The sequence below is a fragment of the Haliotis rufescens genome, unplaced genomic scaffold (assembly GCF_023055435.1).
Source record: "Haliotis rufescens isolate VD_foot unplaced genomic scaffold, xgHalRufe1.0.p SCAF_7, whole genome shotgun sequence".
NCBI classification, from domain to species: Eukaryota; Metazoa; Mollusca; class Gastropoda; order Lepetellida; family Haliotidae; genus Haliotis; species Haliotis rufescens.
This window is the reverse complement of record NW_025964361.1, coordinates 9,968,848-9,991,262: the sequence shown is the minus strand read 5'-3', so window position 1 is coordinate 9,991,262 and position 22,415 is coordinate 9,968,848. Positions and strand designations below refer to the sequence as shown.

General features: G+C 40.6%; 2 protein-coding genes across 5 annotated transcripts in view; both read left to right on the top strand.

Moving 5' to 3' along the window:
• Positions 1 to 11,585, top strand: part of LOC124113221 (serine/threonine-protein kinase Nek1-like) — a 94,295-nt gene extending 82,710 nt beyond the window's left edge. For all 4 annotated transcript variants that reach the window (XM_046473504.2, XM_046473506.2, XM_046473505.2 and 1 more), the window contains 5 exons: positions 585 to 697; positions 1,447 to 1,683; positions 2,848 to 2,984; positions 9,423 to 9,555; positions 10,723 to 11,585. In XM_046473504.2, the coding sequence (XP_046329460.2) occupies positions 585 to 697; positions 1,447 to 1,683; positions 2,848 to 2,984; positions 9,423 to 9,555; positions 10,723 to 10,733 (631 nt within the window). In that variant the 3' untranslated portion in view covers positions 10,734 to 11,585. The remainder of the gene's footprint in view (positions 1 to 584; positions 698 to 1,446; positions 1,684 to 2,847; positions 2,985 to 9,422; positions 9,556 to 10,722) is intronic.
• Positions 11,586 to 18,187: 6,602 nt separating this feature from the next.
• Positions 18,188 to 22,415, top strand: part of LOC124113219 (tryptophan 2,3-dioxygenase-like) — a 48,269-nt gene continuing 44,041 nt past the window's right edge. The window contains exon 1 of the mRNA XM_048387990.1: positions 18,188 to 18,369. The gene's annotated coding sequence lies outside the window, so the exon portion shown is untranslated. The remainder of the gene's footprint in view (positions 18,370 to 22,415) is intronic.

The window sequence follows — 22,415 nt, the reverse complement described above, 5'->3', positions numbered from 1 at the left end:
ACTGAAAGGGAAATGAGCTGATGTCATGGCATGCTGTCTGTCATCCTTTTATATTTCCCACATCTGCTCTGAAACTACAAGACCTTTGAAGCTGACACTTTGTGAGAATGATCCCAGCTATGGTCTCATGGACCATATAGGACCAATAGTCTTCATGGAATTTCAGTACGAATTCAAACATGTCTGCCATGGTGGCCATTTTTGAAAATGTCATTTTTGGCCATTACACAGCCATATCTCTATGTATATGAAATTTAATACAAAACAAGTGTTTTTGAGAATAAAATATATGTTTTTTAGCATATTTTGATTTTTCCTGCTATGATATTTGAACACATTTTCAAGTGATACTGCACTTTCAACGGCTGTGAAAGTACAAGGTCTATAAGTTGAAACTTTGCAGGCGCTAGAAACTAACAGTTTTTAGCCCACTAGTCCTTATGATGATAACATATAGCAAAACCCTTAAAAAAGGAGGTACTCATCTAAGAACTGAATCAGTTAGGGTTTCCCTGACAATTAGGCTGACACGCCATTTTACTATGGAAACACTGTTGACAATGTTCTTTCAATTCTGATTTTAGGAACTCAAAGAAGACTGAAGACAGTGTTGAGGAGGAAGATGATGATGACTATGATGATGATGACCTTATGAGTGTCCGAGCTACGATGCAGAGCCTCCTTATTGATGATGACAGTAAGGCATTCTGAGACAGTTTCTTGACGTGAATTTGTACATGTTCCATTTATTGCAGTTTGTCTAGCATTGTCATCAACTGCCATTGACCCGTGAAGATCTGGGTAAGAATAGGTCTTCAGCAACCCATGCTTATTTAAAGAAGCGACTAGGCTTGTCGCTTATCGGGTGGTCAGGCTCGCTGAGTTGGTTGATGCCTATCATCGTATCCCAATTGTGTGGATTGATGCTCATGAAGTCAATCACTGAATTGTATGGTCCAGACTTGATTATTTACACACCACCTTCATATAGCTGGAATATTGCTGAGTGTGGCGTAAAACATCAAACAAACAAACAAATCAACCACAATGTTTAGTGGAGAATATCAATATAATTAGGATGTGATCCCAAATTCAAAATGTTGAGTGTTCTTGTATGTATTCACCCATTACAAACAAGCGACATTTGAGCCAATACCTGGACACATATGCTTGTTAGTCAATACCCCCCTTCACAAACACTCATTATAATCATGAAGATTACAGTCAACATATGCTTGAAGGTCAATGAATGCCTCAGTAGTTGGTCATTATGTTAAGGTTCAATAAAGTGAGTGAGTATGGTGTTATGCCGCTTTTAGCAATATTCGGGCAATAAGTAAGTATACAGTTTGTTGTAGGCTGTTCTTAAAGTGTAATTTCAGGGTGGACAAATAATGATTCTTGTACAGTTTTTGGGGTTTCATGTGTTTTGTGATGTGCTTCCAGGTGGGGGCTCCAATAAGATCCCATTCAGTCTGTCCACTGAAGATGCTGGAGAACAACCCGATGGAGAGGACAGTCAGGGAGGAGATGAAAATGGGGAGGGAGCGGAAGGAGAGCAAGAAGAAGTGGAGGAGGAAAATAAATATGAGGATGACAATGATGATGACAATGATGAAGAATTGAAACGACTTATTGATGGTGATGATGATGATGACAGAATCTCCACATCAGATCTCTTTGGTAGGAAATAGTACTGGCGTTGACTTATGCCTATTGTTTTCATCAAATATTTTATGATAGGAATGTATAATGTATAATAATTAATATTCTTCACACCGGTATATTTACTTTCTCATAATCAGTACAGAGTGAGTGAGTTGGGTTTAACGCCGCTTTTAACAATATTCTCGTTGTATCACGGCGTGTCAGCTCAATGTGGGAGGAAAGCCCGAAATGATGCAGGTCTCAAACGTTTACCACTTCAGTGAAACCAATGAGCACAGGTATGGTGCTGACAAACCTAGAAACATAATCAGGGCGAACCATGATTCGAACCAACAATCATTGTTTTCTGGCATGCCCAAGGGACGCAACCCTGAACACTGAATCGCAGCGCCTTAGACGACTGGGCCACCCGTGGCACCCTAATCAGTATTGAGGCACAGCAATAATATCAATTCATACACAGGAACACACCCATTGGTGAATCTTGGTTGGACTTGGCCGCCAGGAGCCTATTCTTGTCATGTGAGGCAACTTAATGGATTTGGTGGCCTGGATATTGTTGATTGTATGTCAGTGTACCACAACAATGGTGAGTGATGTTCTTAACATCAATCACTGGTTTGTCTTGATTACACAAGATTCCATCATAAACAACTGTAAACACAACTTTTGTGGACTGAATGCAAACAAACCAGGAAATAAGTAACACCCAGTCTGTTTTCTTCCTATACTATGCCCCGGTGGGGATTCTGGGTTAAATGTGAGGTGAAATGGGGTTAAATGTCGTGTTCAAGATTATTGCACTTCTATGGCGATGTGCATGTACATGTGTGGCTGTTTGTACTAGTCGGGACAAATAGTGCTAGTGCCCACTAAGATACCATGCCACAGTTTTACATGAATACCCCACTTATGATAGAGTGTACTAACTCTGAGCAGACCAGTCCTTGTTCTTGCCTCTTAATGCTGAGTGCGAGGCAGGGTAACAACATGTACCATCTTTTAGCATCTTTTGGTGTGACACGGCTGGGGATCAAACCCCCAACCTTCCGCTCTTCTGCAAATGTGTTTAAGTTTCATTTTCATCAGCATCAAGAGCTTGTGAAATGAAATGTTATATATATTATAATGTGTAACAAGTTGCCATGACTGCATATGTTGAAACCTTGTTATCACCAGATGACAGTGATGGAGAGACGCAGTTCGGGGATGATGATGATGACGATGATGACCTGTTCAGTCGTCTGGAGCAGCAGCGAGCTGAGCTGGAGGCAGCTCTTGGAGACAAGCTCATTGAGGTCTACAAGGCTGTTCAGGTATAACCTCACTGGAGGCACTGACATTGACCAGTGTGTGTATGTAGTATGCTTCTTGTCTAAAACAGGTGTGTGTCTGTATTAAGCTCTTTGATAATGACCAATATGTTTGTGTGTTATACAATTTGTTAGTGACAGGTATGGGTCCGTATTATGCTTCTTGACAATGACCAGTATGTGGCTGTATTAATCTCAATGACAATGACTGTTATGTGTCTGTATTATCCTTCTTGAAACTGACTAATATGTGTCTGTATTATGCTTCTTGACAGTCACCAGTGTGTGTCTGTTATGCTTCTTGACTATGACCCATGTGTGTCTGTATTATGCTTCTTGACAATCACCAGTGTGTGTCTGTATGGTACGTATTGACAATGACCAGTGTGTGCTTCTTGACAATGACTAGTATGTGTCTGTATTATGCTTCTTGACAATGACCAGTATGTGTCTGTATTATGCTTCTTGACAATGACCAGTGTGTGTCTGTATTATGCTTCTTGACAATGACCAGTATGTCTGTATTATACGTCTTGACAATGACCGGTATGTGTCTGTATTATACATCTTGACAATGACCAGTATGTGTCTGTATTATACATCCTGACAATGACCGGTATGTGTCTGTATTATACATCTTGACAATGACCAGTATGTGTCTGTATTATACATCCTGACAATGACCAGTATGTGTCTGTATTATACATCCTGACAATGACCTGTGTGTGTCTGTATTATACATCTTGACAATGACCTGTGTGTGTCTGTATTATACATCCTGACAATGACCGGTATGTGTCTGTATTATACTTCTTGACAATGACCTGTGTGTGTCTGTATTATACGTCCTGACAATGACCTGTGTGTGTCTGTATTATACGTCTTGACAAGTGACCAGTGTGTGTCTGTATTATACGTCTTGACAATGACCTGTGTGTGTCTGTATTATACTTCTTGACAATGACCAGTGTGTGTCTGTATTATACATCCTGACAATGACCAGTATGTGTCTGTATTATACATCCTGACAATGACCAGTATGTGTCTGTATTATACATCCTGACAATGACCAGTGTGTGTCTGTATTATATGTCTTGACAATGACCAGTGTGTGTCTGTATTATATGTCTTGACAATGACCAGTGTGTGTCTGTATTATACATCCTGACAATGACCAGTGTGTGTCTGTATTATACATCCTGACAATGACCAGTATGTGTCTGTATTATACATCCTGACAATGACCGGTATGTGTCTGTATTATACATCCTGACAATGACCTTTGTGTGTCTGTATTATACTTCTTGACAATGACCAGTGTGTGTCTGTATTATACTTCTTGACAATGACCAGTGTGTGTCTGTATTATACTTCTTGACAATGACCAGTGTGTGTCTGTATTATACATCCTGACAATGACCAGTGTGTGTCTGTATTATACTTCTTGACAATGACCAGTGTGTGTCTGTATTATACTTCTTGACAATGACCAGTGTGTGTCTGTATTATACGTCTTGACAATGACCAGTGTGTGTCTGTATTATACATCCTGACAATGACCTGTGTGTGTCTGTATTATACATCCTGACAATGACCAGTGTGTGTCTGTATTATACATCTTGACAATGACCAGTATGTGTCTGTATTATACATCCTGACAATGACCGGTATGTGTCTGTATTATACATCTTGACAATGACCAGTATGTGTCTGTATTATACATCCTGACAATGACCAGTATGTGTCTGTATTATACATCCTGACAATGACCTGTGTGTGTCTGTATTATACATCTTGACAATGACCTGTGTGTGTCTGTATTATACATCCTGACAATGACCGGTATGTGTCTGTATTATACATCCTGACAATGACCAGTGTGTGTCTGTATTATACATCTTGACAATGACCTGTGTGTGTCTGTATTATACATCCTGACAATGACCTGTGTGTGTCTGTATTATACATCCTGACAATGAACAGTGTGTGTCTGTATTATACATCTTGACAATGACCAGTGTGTGTCTGTATTATACATCTTGACAATGACCTGTGTGTGTCTGTATTATACTTCTTGACAATGACCAGTGTGTGTCTGTATTATACATCCTGACAATGACCAGTGTGTGTCTGTATTATACATCCTGACAATGACCAGTGTGTGTCTGTATTATACATCCTGACAATGACCTGTGTGTGTCTGTATTATACATCCTGACAATGACCAGTGTGTGTCTGTATTATACATCCTGACAATGACCAGTGTGTGTCTGTATTATACATCTTGACAATGACCTGTGTGTGTCTGTATTATACATCCTGACAATGACCAGTGTGTGTCTGTATTATACATCCTGACAATGACCAGTGTGTGTCTGTATTATACATCTTGACAATGACCTGTGTGTGTCTGTATTATACATCCTGACAATGACCAGTGTGTGTCTGTATTATACATCCTGACAATGACCAGTGTGTGTCTGTATTATACATCTTGACAATGACCTGTGTGTGTCTGTATTATACATCCTGACAATGACCTGTGTGTGTCTGTATTATACATCCTGACAATGACCAGTGTGTGTCTGTATTATACATCCTGACAATGACCAGTGTGTGTCTGTATTATACATCTTGACAATGACCTGTGTGTGTCTGTATTATACATCCTGACAATGACCTGTGTGTGTCTGTATTATACATCCTGACAATGACCAGTGTGTGTCTGTATTATACATCTTGACAATGACCTGTGTGTGTCTGTATTATACATCCTGACAATGACCAGTGTGTGTCTGTATTATACATCCTGACAATGACCAGTGTGTGTCTGTATTATACATCTTGACAATGACCTGTGTGTGTCTGTATTATACATCCTGACAATGACCTGTGTTTGTCTGTATTATACATCCTGACAATGACCAGTGTGTGTCTGTATTATACATCCTGACAATGACCAGTGTGTGTCTGTATTATACATCTTGACAATGACCTGTGTGTGTCTGTATTATACATCCTGACAATGACCTGTGTGTGTCTGTATTATACATCCTGACAATGACCAGTGTGTGTCTGTATTATACATCCTGACAATGACCAGTGTGTGTCTGTATTATACATCTTGACAATGACCAGTGTGTGTCTGTATTATACATCCTGACAATGACCTGTGTGTGTCTGTATTATACATCCTGACAATGACCAGTGTGTGTCTGTATTATACATCTTGACAATGACCTGTGTGTGTCTGTATTATACATCCTGACAATGACCAGTGTGTGTCTGTATTATACATCCTGACAATGACCAGTGTGTGTCTGTATTATACATCTTGACAATGACCTGTGTGTGTCTGTATTATACATCCTGACAATGACCTGTGTGTGTCTGTATTATGCATCCTGACAATGACCAGTGTGTGTCTGTATTATACATCCTGACAATGACCAGTGTGTGTCTGTATTATACATCTTGACAATGACCTGTGTGTGTCTGTATTATACATCCTGACAATGACCTGTGTGTGTCTGTATTATACATCCTGACAATGACCAGTGTGTGTCTGTATTATACATCTTGACAATGACCTGTGTGTGTCTGTATTATACATCCTGACAATGACCTGTGTGTGTCTGTATTATACATCCTGACAATGACCAGTGTGTGTCTGTATTATACATCTTGACAATGACCTGTGTGTGTCTGTATTATACATCTTGACAATGACCTGTGTGTGTCTGTATTATACATCCTGACAATGACCAGTGTGTGTCTGTATTATACATCCTGACAATGACCAGTGTGTGTCTGTATTATACATCTTGACAATGACCTGTGTGTGTCTGTATTATACATCCTGACAATGACCAGTGTGTGTCTGTATTATACATCCTGACAATGACCAGTGTGTGTCTGTATTATACATCTTGACAATGACCTGTGTGTGTCTGTATTATACATCTTGACAATGACCAGTGTGTGTCTGTATTATACATCTTGACAATGACCTGTGTGTGTCTGTATTATACATCTTGACAATGACCAGTGTGTGTCTGTATTATACATCTTGACAATGACCAGTGTGTGTCTGTATTATACATCCTGACAATGACCAGTGTGTGTCTGTATTATACATCTTGACAATGACCTGTGTGTGTCTGTATTATACATCCTGACAATGACCTGTGTGTGTCTGTATTATACATCCTGACAATGACCAGTGTGTGTCTGTATTATACATCCTGACAATGACCAGTGTGTGTCTGTATTATACATCTTGACAATGACCTGTGTGTGTCTGTATTATACATCCTGACAATGACCTGTGTGTGTCTGTATTATACATCCTGACAATGACCAGTGTGTGTCTGTATTATACATCTTGACAATGACCTGTGTGTGTCTGTATTATACATCTTGACAATGACCAGTGTGTGTCTGTATTATACATCTTGACAATGACCTGTGTGTGTCTGTATTATACATCTTGACAATGACCAGTGTGTGTCTGTATTATACATCTTGACAATGACCAGTGTGTGTCTGTATTATACATCCTGACAATGACAAGTGTGTGTCTGTATTATACATCTTGACAATGACCTGTGTGTGTCTGTATTATACATCCTGACAATGACCAGTATGTGTCTGTATTATACATCCTGACAATGACCAGTGTGTGTCTGTATTATACATCTTGACAATGACCTGTGTGTGTCTGTATTATACATCCTGACAATGACCAGTATGTGTCTGTATTATACATCCTGACAATGACCTGTGTGTGTCTGTATTATACATCCTGACAATGACCAGTATGTGTCTGTATTATACATCTTGACAATGACCTGTGTGTGTCTGTATTATACATCCTGACAATGACCAGTGTGTGTCTGTATTATACATCCTGACAATGACCTGTGTGTGTCTGTATTATACATCCTGACAATGACCAGTGTGTGTCTGTATTATACATCTTGACAATGACCTGTGTGTGTCTGTATTATACATCCTGACAATGACCAGTATGTGACTGTATTATACATCCTGACAATGACCGGTGTGTGTCTGTATTATACATCTTGACAATGACCAGTATGTGTCTGTATTATACATCCTGACAATGACCGGTATGTGTCTGTATTATACATCTTGACAATGACCAGTATGTGTCTGTATTATACATCCTGACAATGACCAGTGTGTGTCTGTATTATACATCTTGACAATGACCAGTATGTGTCTGTATTATACATCCTGACAATGACCTGTGTGTGTCTGTATTATACAACTTGACAATGACCAGTGTGTGTCTGTATTATACATCCTGACAATGACCTGTATGTGTCTGTATTATACATCTTGACAATGACCAGTGTGTGTCTGTATTATACATCCTGACAATGACCAGTGTGTGTCTGTATTATACATCCTGACAATGACCAGTGTGTGTCTGTATTATACATCCTGACAATGACCTGTATGTGTCTGTATTATACATCTTGACAATGACCAGTGTGTGTCTGTATTATACATCCTGACAATGACCAGTGTGTGTCTGTATTATACATCCTGACAATGACCTGTATGTGTCTGTATTATACATCTTGACAATGACCAGTGTGTGTCTGTATTATACATCCTGACAATGACCAGTGTGTGTCTGTATTATACATCCTGACAATGACCAGTATGTGACTGTATTATACATCCTGACAATGACCGGTATGTGTCTGTATTATACATCCTGACAATGACCAGTATGTGTCTGTATTATACATCTTGACAATGACCTGTGTGTGTCTGTATTATACATCCTGACAATGACCAGTGTGTGTCTGTATTATACATCCTGACAATGACCTGTGTGTGTCTGTATTATACATCCTGACAATGACCGGTATGTGTCTGTATTATACATCCTGACAATGACCAGTGTGTGTCTGTATTATACATCCTGACAATGACCAGTGTGTGTCTGTATTATACATCCTGACAATGACCAGTATGTGTCTGTATTATACTTCTTGACAATGACCAGTATGTGTCTGTATTATACATCTTGACAATGACCTGTGTGTGTCTGTATTATACATCCTGACAATGACCAGTATGTGTCTGTATTATACTTCTTGACAATGACCAGTATGTGTCTGTATTATACATCTTGACAATGACCTGTGTGTGTCTGTATTATACATCCTGACAATGACCAGTGTGTGTCTGTATTATACATCTTGACAATGACCTGTGTGTGTCTGTAGTATACATCCTGACAATGACCAGTGTGTGTCTGTATTATACATCTTGACAATGACCAGTATGTGTCTGTATTATACTTCTTGACAATGACCAGTGTGTGTCTGTATTATACATCTTGACAATGACCTGTGTGTGTCTGTAGTATACATCTTGACAATGACCAGTGTGTGTCTGTAGGCACTGCAGGAGGATGAAGATGGCAACATGGAGGAGGGAGCAAGGATGGCCATGGATATGCTGGGGAAAGAACAGGAACACCTCTACCCAAAAATATTCCAGCTAGTTTTGTCTGACACTGCTTACACTGAAGGTAAGGTCATGTGTTCAGAGTAAGACACCTTGATCAACCTGGATTAGAATAGATTCCCAGAACACATTTGCTTGTCTTCAGAGGTGACAACATTGGATCAGGCAAACACTTGGCTACTGCATGACTTGGGTGATTCCATTTCATGACTTTTTGCATTGGGCATAATAACAACTGGTTCCTCTGGTCCAGACTGCCATGATATAGTGGGAACATTACTAGCTGCGGTATTAAACAACATTCTCTCACCCAATATAAGAATATGGGTTCACATTAGGATCATATTTACATATCTTGAAAGTATTCACTGATCTTGGATTGATTTATGCCATGATATTTGTCCAGTTGTCGGACATTCATTTTTGTGGAAGCCTCAGTGGCTGAGTGGGTTAGATCGCTGACTTTGTATGCTGACTATTAGGTGCCTCACTCTGGCAGTGTGGGTTCGAATCCCGGATGTGACTCAACCCAAATAAGTTCTAGAATATGTACTTTTCTAGTTGGTTGGTTTGTTGTTTAACGCCACACTCAGCAATATTCCAGCTTTATGATGGCGGTCTGTAAATAATCGAGTCTAGACCAGACAATCCAGTGATTAATATCATGAGCACCAATCACGCAATTGGTTTGGTTTGTTGGTTTGTTGTTTAACGCCGCACTCAGCAATATTCCAGCTATCTGACGGCGGTCTGTAAATAATCGAGTCTGGACCAGACAATCCAGTGATTAATATCATGGCATCGATCCACGCAATTGGGATCGATGACATGCATCAACCAAGTCAGCGAGCCTGACCACCCAATGCCGTTAGTCGCCTTTTACGACAAGCATAGTCACCTTTTACGGCAAGCATGGGTTGCTGAAGACCTATTCTACCCCGGAATCTTCACGGGTCTTACGCAATTGGGATATGATGACATGCATCATCCAAGTAGTGAGCCTGACCACCCGATCCCGTTAGTCGCCTTTTACGGCAAGCATGGTACTTGACTTAGAAAGTGTTATCCCAAATATAACATTTGTTACATGATATTTAGTAAATTTAGGAGTATGCAGTACAATCGCTCAGTTGAACATCCACACTTCTTTATGCTTACCAGATTTGACTTTTCTACCTGATCTTAGATGTCAAACTGTCATGGGTTATATTGTCTGTTATCATTTCCACAGATAATGCTTAGAAGACACCCACCTATCTGTTGAACGAGTCATCATGGAAAGTGTTGCTGTCGACATCCCCGACAACACCCATGTCTCATGTGATATCAAGGCAGGAAGATTTCTTCTGCTGCCTGGAAAATGTGATCACAGGAATTCCAATCCATCTTGATTCCCAGGAGAATAAACATCTCTTCCATTTTTGGAAGTGAGATAAATTCCTTCTTACTTCTGGGAAACAATCACAAGAATTCAAATCCATCTTGATTCCAGTGAAGGAGTATAAAAATCTCTTCTATTAATGGAAATTAGGAATATATGAATTCTACAGAAGTATTCCATTGTAGGAAGTGAAAAGAGAATGAAAATCTCTTCCGATGTCGGAAGTTAGGCAGATATGAATTCTAATTAAGGATTTTTAAAAAAAATCCATTGTTGGAAGTGAAAAGAGTATTATGCTTTTGAACAGAATCTATTTGATACTTAGACATACGTTGATAGCAGCGTTATGGAGGTCAACATATTTACATATTATATGTATAACCATATTGTTCAATGTTGTTAAATATTGCAGGTAAATGGTATGGGATACGCATAAAAACTACATTGGTATTTGGTCACAGATCATTGGGATCCTTCTGAGGATCGAAAATTGTTACAGTTTAGCAAGCTTTTTTGTGATTTTGCTTCAAATTGTTGATGTACATATATCAAACACATTCTGCAATAGTAGTTCTGTAAATTGTGTGACTTCTATTGAAAGAATATCGAACGAATAACGTTTTTTGTTCGCTTATGTTTCAAAGATAGGGTAACTTTACTTTAAACTCATATTGACTTGACTGCTAATACAGGTCGTGTTTTCGTAGGGGGGGGGGGGGGGGGGGTCAGGTTTTTTATTTGCATATCTGTCACAATATGTATTGTATGCTGTATAAAATCTGTGTCTATGAGCTGCTTCGTCCTGTATTGTTGATACCTAAGTGGCTTCTCTTCACAAGTCTTTATTCCTGCTGATAGTGTTGTATAACATGTATTGTCACTTGCAATCTATAAAAAAAAGTTATGTATTACAAAACAGTTCACATTGTCAAATAGTTTAACAGCTTGATTTTCTGTAAAATGTTTTTTTATTACCTTGACTTTTTATATCTTCCTATATTCCTGTGACAACTCTATGATTGATGTATTGGTTACAGTAACTTGTGGGTTATTTGACACTCAAATATGCCAATCAAATATGAAAGACATGCATCATTTTTCTCCTTTCAAAACCATGTGCGCGAAGCAAGCCACGAATCGCTTAGAGAAAGCAAATTAATTGTTCATCCCGGGGTCTGCAACAGTTGGAAGCGCTTGCGCACTCTTCCAAAATGCGGCGCCACTACCGCTTGGTTGCCTTGCTCTAATGAGGAAGTTAATAGAAGAGGCTCGATGACGAGCTGTTGAAATTTATGACTACTTTGTAGATGTGGAGCAGACTGAGGATGTTAGCTGCCTTTGCACATTTCCCGTTGATCCAGTCAAGAACTTCTTGTTCCGCTGTCAAACTCAGCCGCCATTTTGGTTTGAGAACAAAGCCACCTCGGCCAGCGATTGTTTCGCTTTCAATCGGCTGAAAGGTAATGCACTGTTAGGGCTTTGCGCTTTGCTACGCACCCCATGTGTTACATCAGTCACATGTCCAACAAAGCGTGTCTGAGTTCTTGTTCTGTGGATGTCATAATATATGACTTGAACCTGAGAAGGCTGAGCCTGTGAAGACATATCTACTTCCTGGGATTATAGCTGAATATGCATCAGCAGTTGTACATTACAAGTTTCTTTAGAAGTGTGGATTTAATATATTCTATGTTTCAGGATTATGATTAATGTGTGTGAAGTTACGCTGTTAAGATGCTGTGTTGATGTGATCATTCCTGGTCATGATACTGGAAGCGTTGTGACAGATACACAGTGACACCCACATTACATGTACCCTTGCCATAAAAGGCGACAATGCTTGCCGTAAAAGGTGACTATGCTTGTCGTAAAAGGCGACAAACGGGATCGGGTGGTCAGGCACGCTGACTTGTTTGATCCATGTCATCGATCCCAGTTGAGTGGATCGATGCTCATGATATCAGTCACTGGATTGTCTGGTCCAGACTCGATTATTTACAGACCGCCGTCATATAGCTGGAATATTGCTGAGTGCGGCGTTAATCAATTAACCATCCAAACAAAAACTTTTCACGAACACCTGGTGTCATTGGTTTTCAGCAATCCATTCATATGATTTTTATCCCTATTTTGTCTTTTATGTCCAGTGAAATCACTTTCGGCAGATGGTCAAAATTCTCTGGCAGAGACTATCATATAACATTGTAGCGTAACAGGTCTGGCAGAACATTGACAGACAGATGCATTTCAGGATTAGGCCTTTAGACTAAAGTACACTCATTTGCATGATAATGATATGGCAAGATTAAGTCCTAACATCTTGACTTCAGAAACAAATATGCCTTTGTTTAAGTAGGATCTTTTTCAATGGTTAATACCAGCTTGGCTTTTCAAGCTAAGGTTCATCCATGACATTTTTCTAATTGAATTAAATATATCAGGGGCTCGATTGGACAAGGACACAATTTTGAATGAGGATCTATGCTGAACTCACTTTCAGAAGATGGGTCTTTACCGGTTGTAGATTTCAAGCTTGTAAGAGGTTATAATTTAGTGGTAACAGACGTGGAGTTTGTGAATTCAAAAAGCTATGTTGGTTATTGAGACCAAGGTACTTATCCTAACATTATACCCTGGATGATAGAGGATGTCAATAATGTTGATCCTCTTGTTTCTGTCTACCCTTGATATATTTGATGCCCTGGAGGACTTACAACCTAAGCTAACAGTGTTCCATTGTATACATGGTCTGATTTAGCGGTACACATCAATTGTGGTTTTGTTATGACCATGATGCTGTTGTTTAGCTTTTGTTGTTTGTGATTTGATGATCTTTGTTTGTTTTCTCAGAGTCTGCTTTCAATATGTTTTCTAGATATATTTCTTGTTTGATTCATGCATACCAGTAAACTCCAGAATGGGTATAATAAATAACACTGAAAAATGTTTCAGTAGGTACTGCTTTTACTCTTAAGGTTAAAAAGTAACAAGCATAAGCATCCAATTCGTTTTGAAGAAAAAAGAGAAGAAAATTTGCCAAATGTTCATACAAAGCAATAACAGTTATGCCTGTCTGCAAGAAGTAGATTTGAGAAACCATGGTATAAATCTGTTTCTTATGCACATAAATAAAAGCAACACAATCCATTTCCATGATCATAAGAAATCTCTACTAAAAGCAGAGTCCACTGTACGATTCCACCTACATCATAAGCATGTGTTTATGAATCAATATCAAATAGTGATGATACCAGGTGTTAGTGAAGAGATGAGCATATCCTGTTCCACAGGTGGCACCCATCACAAACACATGCAAAGGCAGGTCTCACGTTCACCTGAAAAAATACAGGAACAAATCAAAATGGAATTTTAATTTTGATCACTGATACGTCACTTTTGGCAATGTACCTGAAATGTACCAGAGAGCTTTGCTGAGGCCTTGTATGTTGTAAACCTGATCAAACACCATTTAAGCAAGAGTTGTATGGGGCTCGTTGAAATCCTTGTCGAAAGACCATGCTTGATTGTACCACAAGAGTTTCAGTAGACACCAAAGGCTGGAGCTGATGAAATATTACACGACATAAAGGGAAAGTTGACTTTGGAAAGTTGAACATGTATTGAAACTTTTGTTGAATCTGATTTTTGAAGCATTTTGTAACATGCCAAAATGTGCATCTCCACCAAAACTGTTTTTTCTTTTCTTTTCTTATCTTCACAATAGTGAAAACGTGAAAATTGCACCGATTCCACATCATCCTAGCAGCTGTGCATCATTGACTTCTTTATACCTCTGTACTTACATGGAGCCATCCATTAATACAGTCTCTGTGGTACTTGCATACCATTGAAATGATCTGTTGTGTATCAATGTTGGTTTGTTATTGTTTTCAGATATATATATTCCATAATATTGTAAATACCTGCGGTCCAATAGTGGTGGGAAGATTTGTCAATGTGAACTGTAGAATGTGTTGCTATGATACAGTGATATCATTATAAGGCTGTGTTGAAACATGAGTGAGTTGATTTTTAGGCTGCTTTCAACAGTATTTGAGTTATATCACCGCATGTCAGGATAATGTATGAAGAAAGCCCAAAGTGATGCAGGTCTTAGCCGTTCATTTGTATAAGATGGCGCTTGTATAGGATAGAAATGTTTCATTTGCTAAGATTAATATCTTTACACCACTGTTCTCAAATGTGATTTGCATTGTGTCATTATTAGCCCAGATATGTCAAAAACATTTCATGTTTTTGATTCTTCCTGCTTTGGTCCATAAATGATGACAGAAGCCTTTTATTGTGTCACATATACATAAAGCAGCTCACTACAGGTTCAAAGGATTGTATGGAGCTGCAAACGATGTGGAGAACTCATTATATGGACAAGGTCTCTGTCTTTGGTTGTGATGTTCTTTTCTGTCTCTGGCTTCAATTCTGGCTTGTGCCACCATCAATCTTCATTGAAAGACTTCAGTACCGTCCAAACAAAATGTGATACAACCACAATGTCCAATCAAGGTTTCATTCCATATGTCCAGCCTTGTCCGTCCAGTCGTGACATCACACTGTCCAGTTAACATTGTGTTATTGTACACCATATTATTGAGTCATGACAGACCTGTAGTATTCTATGGGTCATTTGTCCAAACAATACATTTATTTATAAACGTTTCATATGTGTGTATTGTAGCCAAGAGTCAATTATATATAAATTGTGCAAAATAAAAATCGAAATGCTTTAACGTTTCATGTTATGTGTGACAAAGTTTAGTTTGTTGCTTTTAGATATATGTGAATTGGCATCAAAGTAAGATGTGCTGACAAATTTCAACACCATCTGGTGTCAACACTAACTTGTCCAGGGATTCTTGAATGTTTTGCTTCTATATGGGTTTTACTGTGAGAGATATGAATAGCCATATGTCTTGACATATGAAGGAGATAAATATGCTGTTCCAGTGTTATATGTCAATTTGACACTGCTAAATTGAATGTGGGACTGACTGCTGGTATTTATGCCCAAGATTCTTTGCCACACTTACAGGAAATGCAACTCTGCATTTTGTGATTCACATTTAATATTTAATTTACAAGCTCCTGCATACTTTGATTGAAAAAAAAGTAAATGTACTTACTATAAATATTAGCTTCCTGGTCATATGGTCAAATACCTGTTTCATATTTTATTGAAGAGCCGGGGTAGAATAGCTCTTCAGCAACCCATGCTTGCCGTAATAGGCGACTATGCTTGTCGTAACGGGATCGGGTGGTCAGGCTCGCTGACTTGGTTGATGCATGTCATCGATCCCAATTCCATGGATCGATGCTCATATCAATCACTGGATTGTCTGGTCCAGACTTGATTATTTACAGACCGCCGTCATATAGCTGAAATATTGCTGAGTGTGGCGTAAAACAATAAACAAACAACAACAACCGGATTTGCACCGAGTACCGTATATGGTTGGTATTTCAACGTTCTTTGATCCATAGTGTTACTTATGCCACCTACTTATCCTAAGTGTATTTAAGGAAGTAATGGCGTAACAAGGTCACCGACTGACCATATGGGGTGAGTGAGTGAGTTGATGTTTAACGCCGATTTTAACAGCATTCCAGTTATATCGCGGTGTGTCAGCTTAATGTGGGAGGAAAGCCCGAAGTGATGCAGGTCTTACACGTTTACCACTTCGGTGAAACCAACGAGGACGGGTATGGTGCTGAGAAATCTAGAAACATAATCGGGGCGAACAGGGATTCGAACCCACAATCATAGGTTTCTGGCGTGCCCAAGGGACGTAACTCTGCACAGCGAATTGAGGCGCCTTAGACGACTGGTCCACCCGTGCCCACCTCTGACCATATGGGATCGGACATAAGTCTTATGGTATTTAGAGCCTTTATTGCAGACACTGGTAGGCGTCGACCAAGAGTGTGACGGGAGTCCGAAGTCGTGTCACGTGTGTCCAGTACCTGGCCGGACGTATCTGTTCTCTCTAAACACAGTACAATTATATAGTTTTGTACATGACAGTGAATGCATTTACTGAAGAACGCACTACATTCTGATTGGACAATATAAGCAATACTTATTACACAATTTCATTGGAATGGACATGAATAAATTGACTTTACCTGATTGATATTTATGCTTATCTATCTGTAACGAAGCTGACATCTGCATGACAGATGGCCTGTCGCTTGGGGCGTCATTCAGCAATCCTTAATTCAAATTACGCACACCCTTACAAAGGACGGACAGGTCAAGCTGTAACTCTTAATTATATAATAGAACTTTTATTGTGTGACGTCAGTGCGCAAACTGTGCTAGACGATAAGGTTTTGTTCTTAATGATTGAACTTCTTACTTTGTATTTCTTTATGCTTGTAAATTAGTGAAATCTGTATGCATATTGTAAATGTAAATGTGCATATATTTGGGGGGGGGGGGGGGGGGGGGGGGGGGGTCCCCACCCTGCCTTCAACCATGTCAGCGCACCTGACCACCCGATCCCGTTAGTCGCCTTTTACGACAAACATAGTTGTGATTACGGCAAGCCTGGGCTGCCGAAGACCTATTCTACCCCGGATCTTCACGGTAGGTTCATTTATAACCAGCCGGACGTGACATCTTTGTAAAAAACTTTCGCAGCTCCACGTCCGCAGTATGCTTGGAGGAAATATTTCCCTACAGGATAACACATGGATGTACATGAGCACGAATGGTGAAGCGTGGGAGTGGGGAAGCAACTCGATGCTGGTGGCGGAGTGCTGGTGGACTGCTTACAAGTTACATTTGGCATCTTGATACATCCCAAATTATATATCATAGAGGGTAGGGTTGCCCGCCTACAGCAGGAACCAATTTTATCCATTCTGCTTCACTCCGGATGGCTTAGTGTCCGCTCTACAGCCCAAAATTTGTCAATAGCACTAACCCGGCAGCGCTAGTTGCATAGCAACATGGGTTGCTTGGCAACGGTATTTGAAGGGCAGCGGTTGCTGCATTGGGTTCCCTAACAGGAGTTCAGCTCACTTTCTGCAGTCCACCAGTACCTCCGCATCCGCGACCATTACATCCAAATAACAACTCTTGTCCTGATTTCAAGTTCCGACCTAATGGGGTCATGTTCTTATACAACTTTAAATAGTATATCTGCACGATGCCTTTCTTTTCGTTTGTGCTGCCAATGTACATATGCTGCTATATGAAGCCGTTCGCAATCGGCGGATCATTTACCAGGCTCATGCGCTGACCTGGATGTCACCGACCGCTGTTTTGTTTATTCCTGATCAGATTACTACAGTGTACAGGACGTCGTGACATGCTGCAATGTTGCTGACTACGGTGTTATTCCCCCTTGTCTCCTCATCATTAGGCTGGTTGGTCGGAATGAATGGCTAGGGTGGTTTAGCAGAAAAAAGAGCCTCGGACTTTGTGTTGTCATCTGCAAGAACTGTTTCCATGAAGCGTACCTCGCTATGTTTAAGGTATGTTTGTTTGTTTATTGTTTAACGCTGCACTCAGCAATATTCCAGCTGTATGACGATTGCGTATAAATATGTTTTTGTTTTTTTATGAAAACAAAATCTAGATTTATATAAAAGCAAGTCTAGCAAGCTCTATATCACAGAAATCGGCATCAGGAAAATTATTTGCTTTAAAGCCTTAACGTCGCTTTGAACAGTATTCCAGTAATATCACGGCGTGTCAGCTTAATGTGGGTGGAAAGCCCGAAGTGATGCAGGTCTCAGACGTTTACCACTTCGGTGAAACCCACAGGCATGGGCATGGTGCTGACAAACCTAGAGACATAATCTGGGCAACGATAGGTTTCTGGCGTACCCAAGGGACGCAACTCTGCACAGCGAATTGCAGCACCTCAGACGACTGGGCCACCCGTGCCCACACTTTAAGAACGCAGAGCTTATTGCCTCAGATCCCTGTCTCGTGGCCGAGTTGCTCACGTTGAATTCTTAACCAGGCTTCCGTCTCTCTTTAAAAAAACTGATGGCCGTCTTCCCCTGCTTTCACTAAATAAGTACTTGATGAGGATTTTCTTCAGATTTGTCTGTACGCCTAACACCAAGTCACCTTGACCTCAGCACGTGAGCACGCAATGGGTGAGTGAGTGAGTTTGGTTTTACGCCACTTTTAGCAACATTCCAGCAATATCACGGCGGGGGACACCAGAAATGGGTGTGCCCATGTCGGGAATCGAACCCGGGTCTTCGGCGTGACGAGCGAACGCTTTAACCACTAAGCTACCCGACTTCCCAAGCACGCAATGGATATTGGTGCAAATCACCTGCTTTATCGCTGGCGTTTGCTGTGGTCGGCCACGTGGCCTAGTTCTGTAATGAAAAGGTCATTGAACACATTGAACACATGTTACACCTTTGACAAGCGACTTTATTCGTAATATGCTTCTGATCAACTAGCAGTGAATGGGTCCCTGGTAGGAGTCCATATGGACAGTCAATGTTTAAGGTCTTTGGAACGCTTCCGAAAAGAATCTACACGTAAACTGCCTAGAAATATGGCAATATTCTCGGGAACTGTGACTGCCCCCATTGTCCGCATCTGCCTGAAGTGTCTTCATAACCGGAAGTCACTGGAAGTGACGCCATAGACAGGAGAGTGACATCAAAATCGGACGGTTAAACATGACCGGAAGTGACGTCAGAAACGGAAAAGACGATAAGAGAGATGGTTTGAGAACATCTATGGCGTCATTTATACGCATAACAAATATGACGGTAGTTCAAGTGAATATACTACGTTTGTAGTTTTGCACATGGAGTCTCCAAGTCCTCTCGGAGCGTGATTTTTCACCCTCAGGTATGGAGACAACTATTATAGGATGAAATCACGAGAATAGTATCCGACTGTCAACTTCACTGGGATACTGCCTTACCCGCTGTTAGATAGTGTCAGTGATGTAACAGAGATGGAAGATTCGTAAAAAGTATAGGCGAGGTGAAATGGGGCTTAACATCGCGTCCAAGATTATTGCACTTATAAATTATAGCGACGTGCATGTACGTGTGTGTGTTTGTGTTTATGTGGCTGTTTGTACTAGTATTTATAGTGCTAGCTCACTGAGATACCATGCCGCAGTTTAACATGAATACCCCACTCAGACAAAGTATACTGACTCCGAGCCGACCAGGCCTTGTTTTAGCCCCTTAATGCCGAGCGCCAGACAGGGTAACCATCTTTTAACGTCTTTTGGTATGACGCGGCCGGGGATGGAACCCCGGACCTTCCGCTCTCCGGGCGGACGCTCTACCACTAGACCACGGAGGCGGTCGTAAAAATTATAGAAACATTAGACAACAATATTAATAATCCTAAAAATACTTCACTGTACCTTTATTATATCAGACGTACGTCCACCCTCCTTAGAGTTCTTCTGTCTCTAGATATAGATAGACCTTTGGGAAAGAAAGGACAAACTCAGGAGCTGGATGCTGATTGGCGGTTCTATTTTCTTGACAACTAGTCCTGTTTAGTTGACAATGAAGAAGAATTCTGAAGATTAGTTTTGTGTTATTGCAGCCAAAATACAGGATTGATGGCAATGATATAAAAGAGGTAGTATTCTTGGAATTATTAACAATGATATATTGTTCCTATAACCCTTGTTCTAATCCGAGGTTCTCCCTGATTATGTTTATATAATTTTTAGCTGGAATATTGCAGAGTGAGGCTTTAAACAGACACAAGGTCAACCAAATCACCGTACCTGACCATCCGGTCCGTTAATTAACTTACGACAGGCATAGGATGTTGTGGTCAAACCGTAAGTCTCAATGCAAGCAGTAGAGGTGTTATTACTCTTTGTTCTATGGAGACATTTGTTCATGACATTTTATTCGGCCTGTAAATGCAATCACGCTTCACCAGGGCTGGTTCTGAATGAATAATCGTATGAGTATATATGAGACGGCATATACTATAAAGAAGAACGCCATGTACAAGACGTCAACGATTTTTATTGCTTTAGGCTTTCCTCCTTGAGTGCAAAAAGTTGACTCACCGTGGGATAGGACCTGTGAACATCCGGGTTAGAATAGGTCTTCAGCAACCCCATGCCAGCTGCAACACGAGACTATGCCTGTCGTTATATGCAACTATGCTTGTCGTAAGAGGCGACTATGCTTGTCGTAAGAGGCGACTATGCTTGTCGTAAGAGGCGACTATGCTTGTCGTAAGAGGCGACTATGCCTGTCGTTAGAGGCAACTATGCTTGTCGTAAGAGGCGACTATGCTTGTCGTAAGAGGCAGCTATGCTTGTCGTAAGAGGCAACTATGCTTGTCGTAAGAGGCAACTATGCTTGTCGTAAGAGGCGACTATGCTTGTCGTAAGAGGCGACTATGCTTGTCGTAAGAGGCAACTATGCTTGTCGTAAGAGGCAACTATGCTTGTCGTAAGAGGCAACTATGCTTGTCGTAAGAGGCAACTATGCTTGTCGAAAGAGGCGACTATGACTATGCCTGTCGTAAGAGGCGACTATGCTTGTCGTAAGAGGCAACTATGCTTGTCGTAAGAGGCAGCTATGCTTGTCGTAAGAGGCAACTATGCTTGTCGCAACTATGCTTGTCGTAAGAGGCGACTATGCTTGTCGTAAAAGGCAACTATGCTTGTCGTAAGAGGCAACTATGCCTGTCGTAAGAGGCAACTATGCTTGTCGTAAGAGGCGACTATGCTTGTCGTAAGAGGCAACTATGCTTGTCGTAAGAGGCAACTAACTATGTTTGTCGTAAGAGGCAACTATGCTTGTCGTAAGAGGCGACTATGCCTGTCGTAAGAGGCGACTATGCTTGTCGTAAGAGGCGACTCTGCTTGTCGTAAGAGGCGACTATGCCTGTCGTAAGAGGCGACTATGCCTGTCGTAAGAGGCAACTATGCTTGTCGTAAGAGGCGACTATGCCTGTCGTAAGAGGCAACTATGCTTGTCGTAAGAGGCAACTACGCTTGTCGTAAGAGGCGACTAACGGGTCGGGTGGTCAGGCTCACTGACGTGGTTGATGCACCTCATCGAATCCCAATTGCGCATATCGATGTTCATGATATCAATCGCTGGATTGACTCGATTATTCAACAGATCGCCGGCATATAGCTGAAATATTGCTGAGTGCGGCGTTAAACAAAAACAGACAAACAAACACCGTGAAATAGTGTTTAAAGCGGCGTTAAATCAAACTTCCTCCACCCAAAAGAAGATATCCACCCACTTGGATATCGCTTAAAAACTGTGGCTTCACCATGAAACACTATCGACTTCAGCTTCATAGCATCAATTAGCATCCGGCCACCTAAACAGTTTTCATAGTGTTTTATAAATGTCTCCTTGTCAGGTTTGCTGACAAGTTTGCAATTAATGCTGTACGTGTACGGGACTGTGTGAACGTTATCCAGTGTACTTGTTTGGGTGCTTCTGTGGAGCAAGGGTGTCAAACTTTGCGAGGGCGCCTACCGATCGCAAGATCTTGGGGACCATTTTTAGAAGACACAAATGTCTACAGGGAT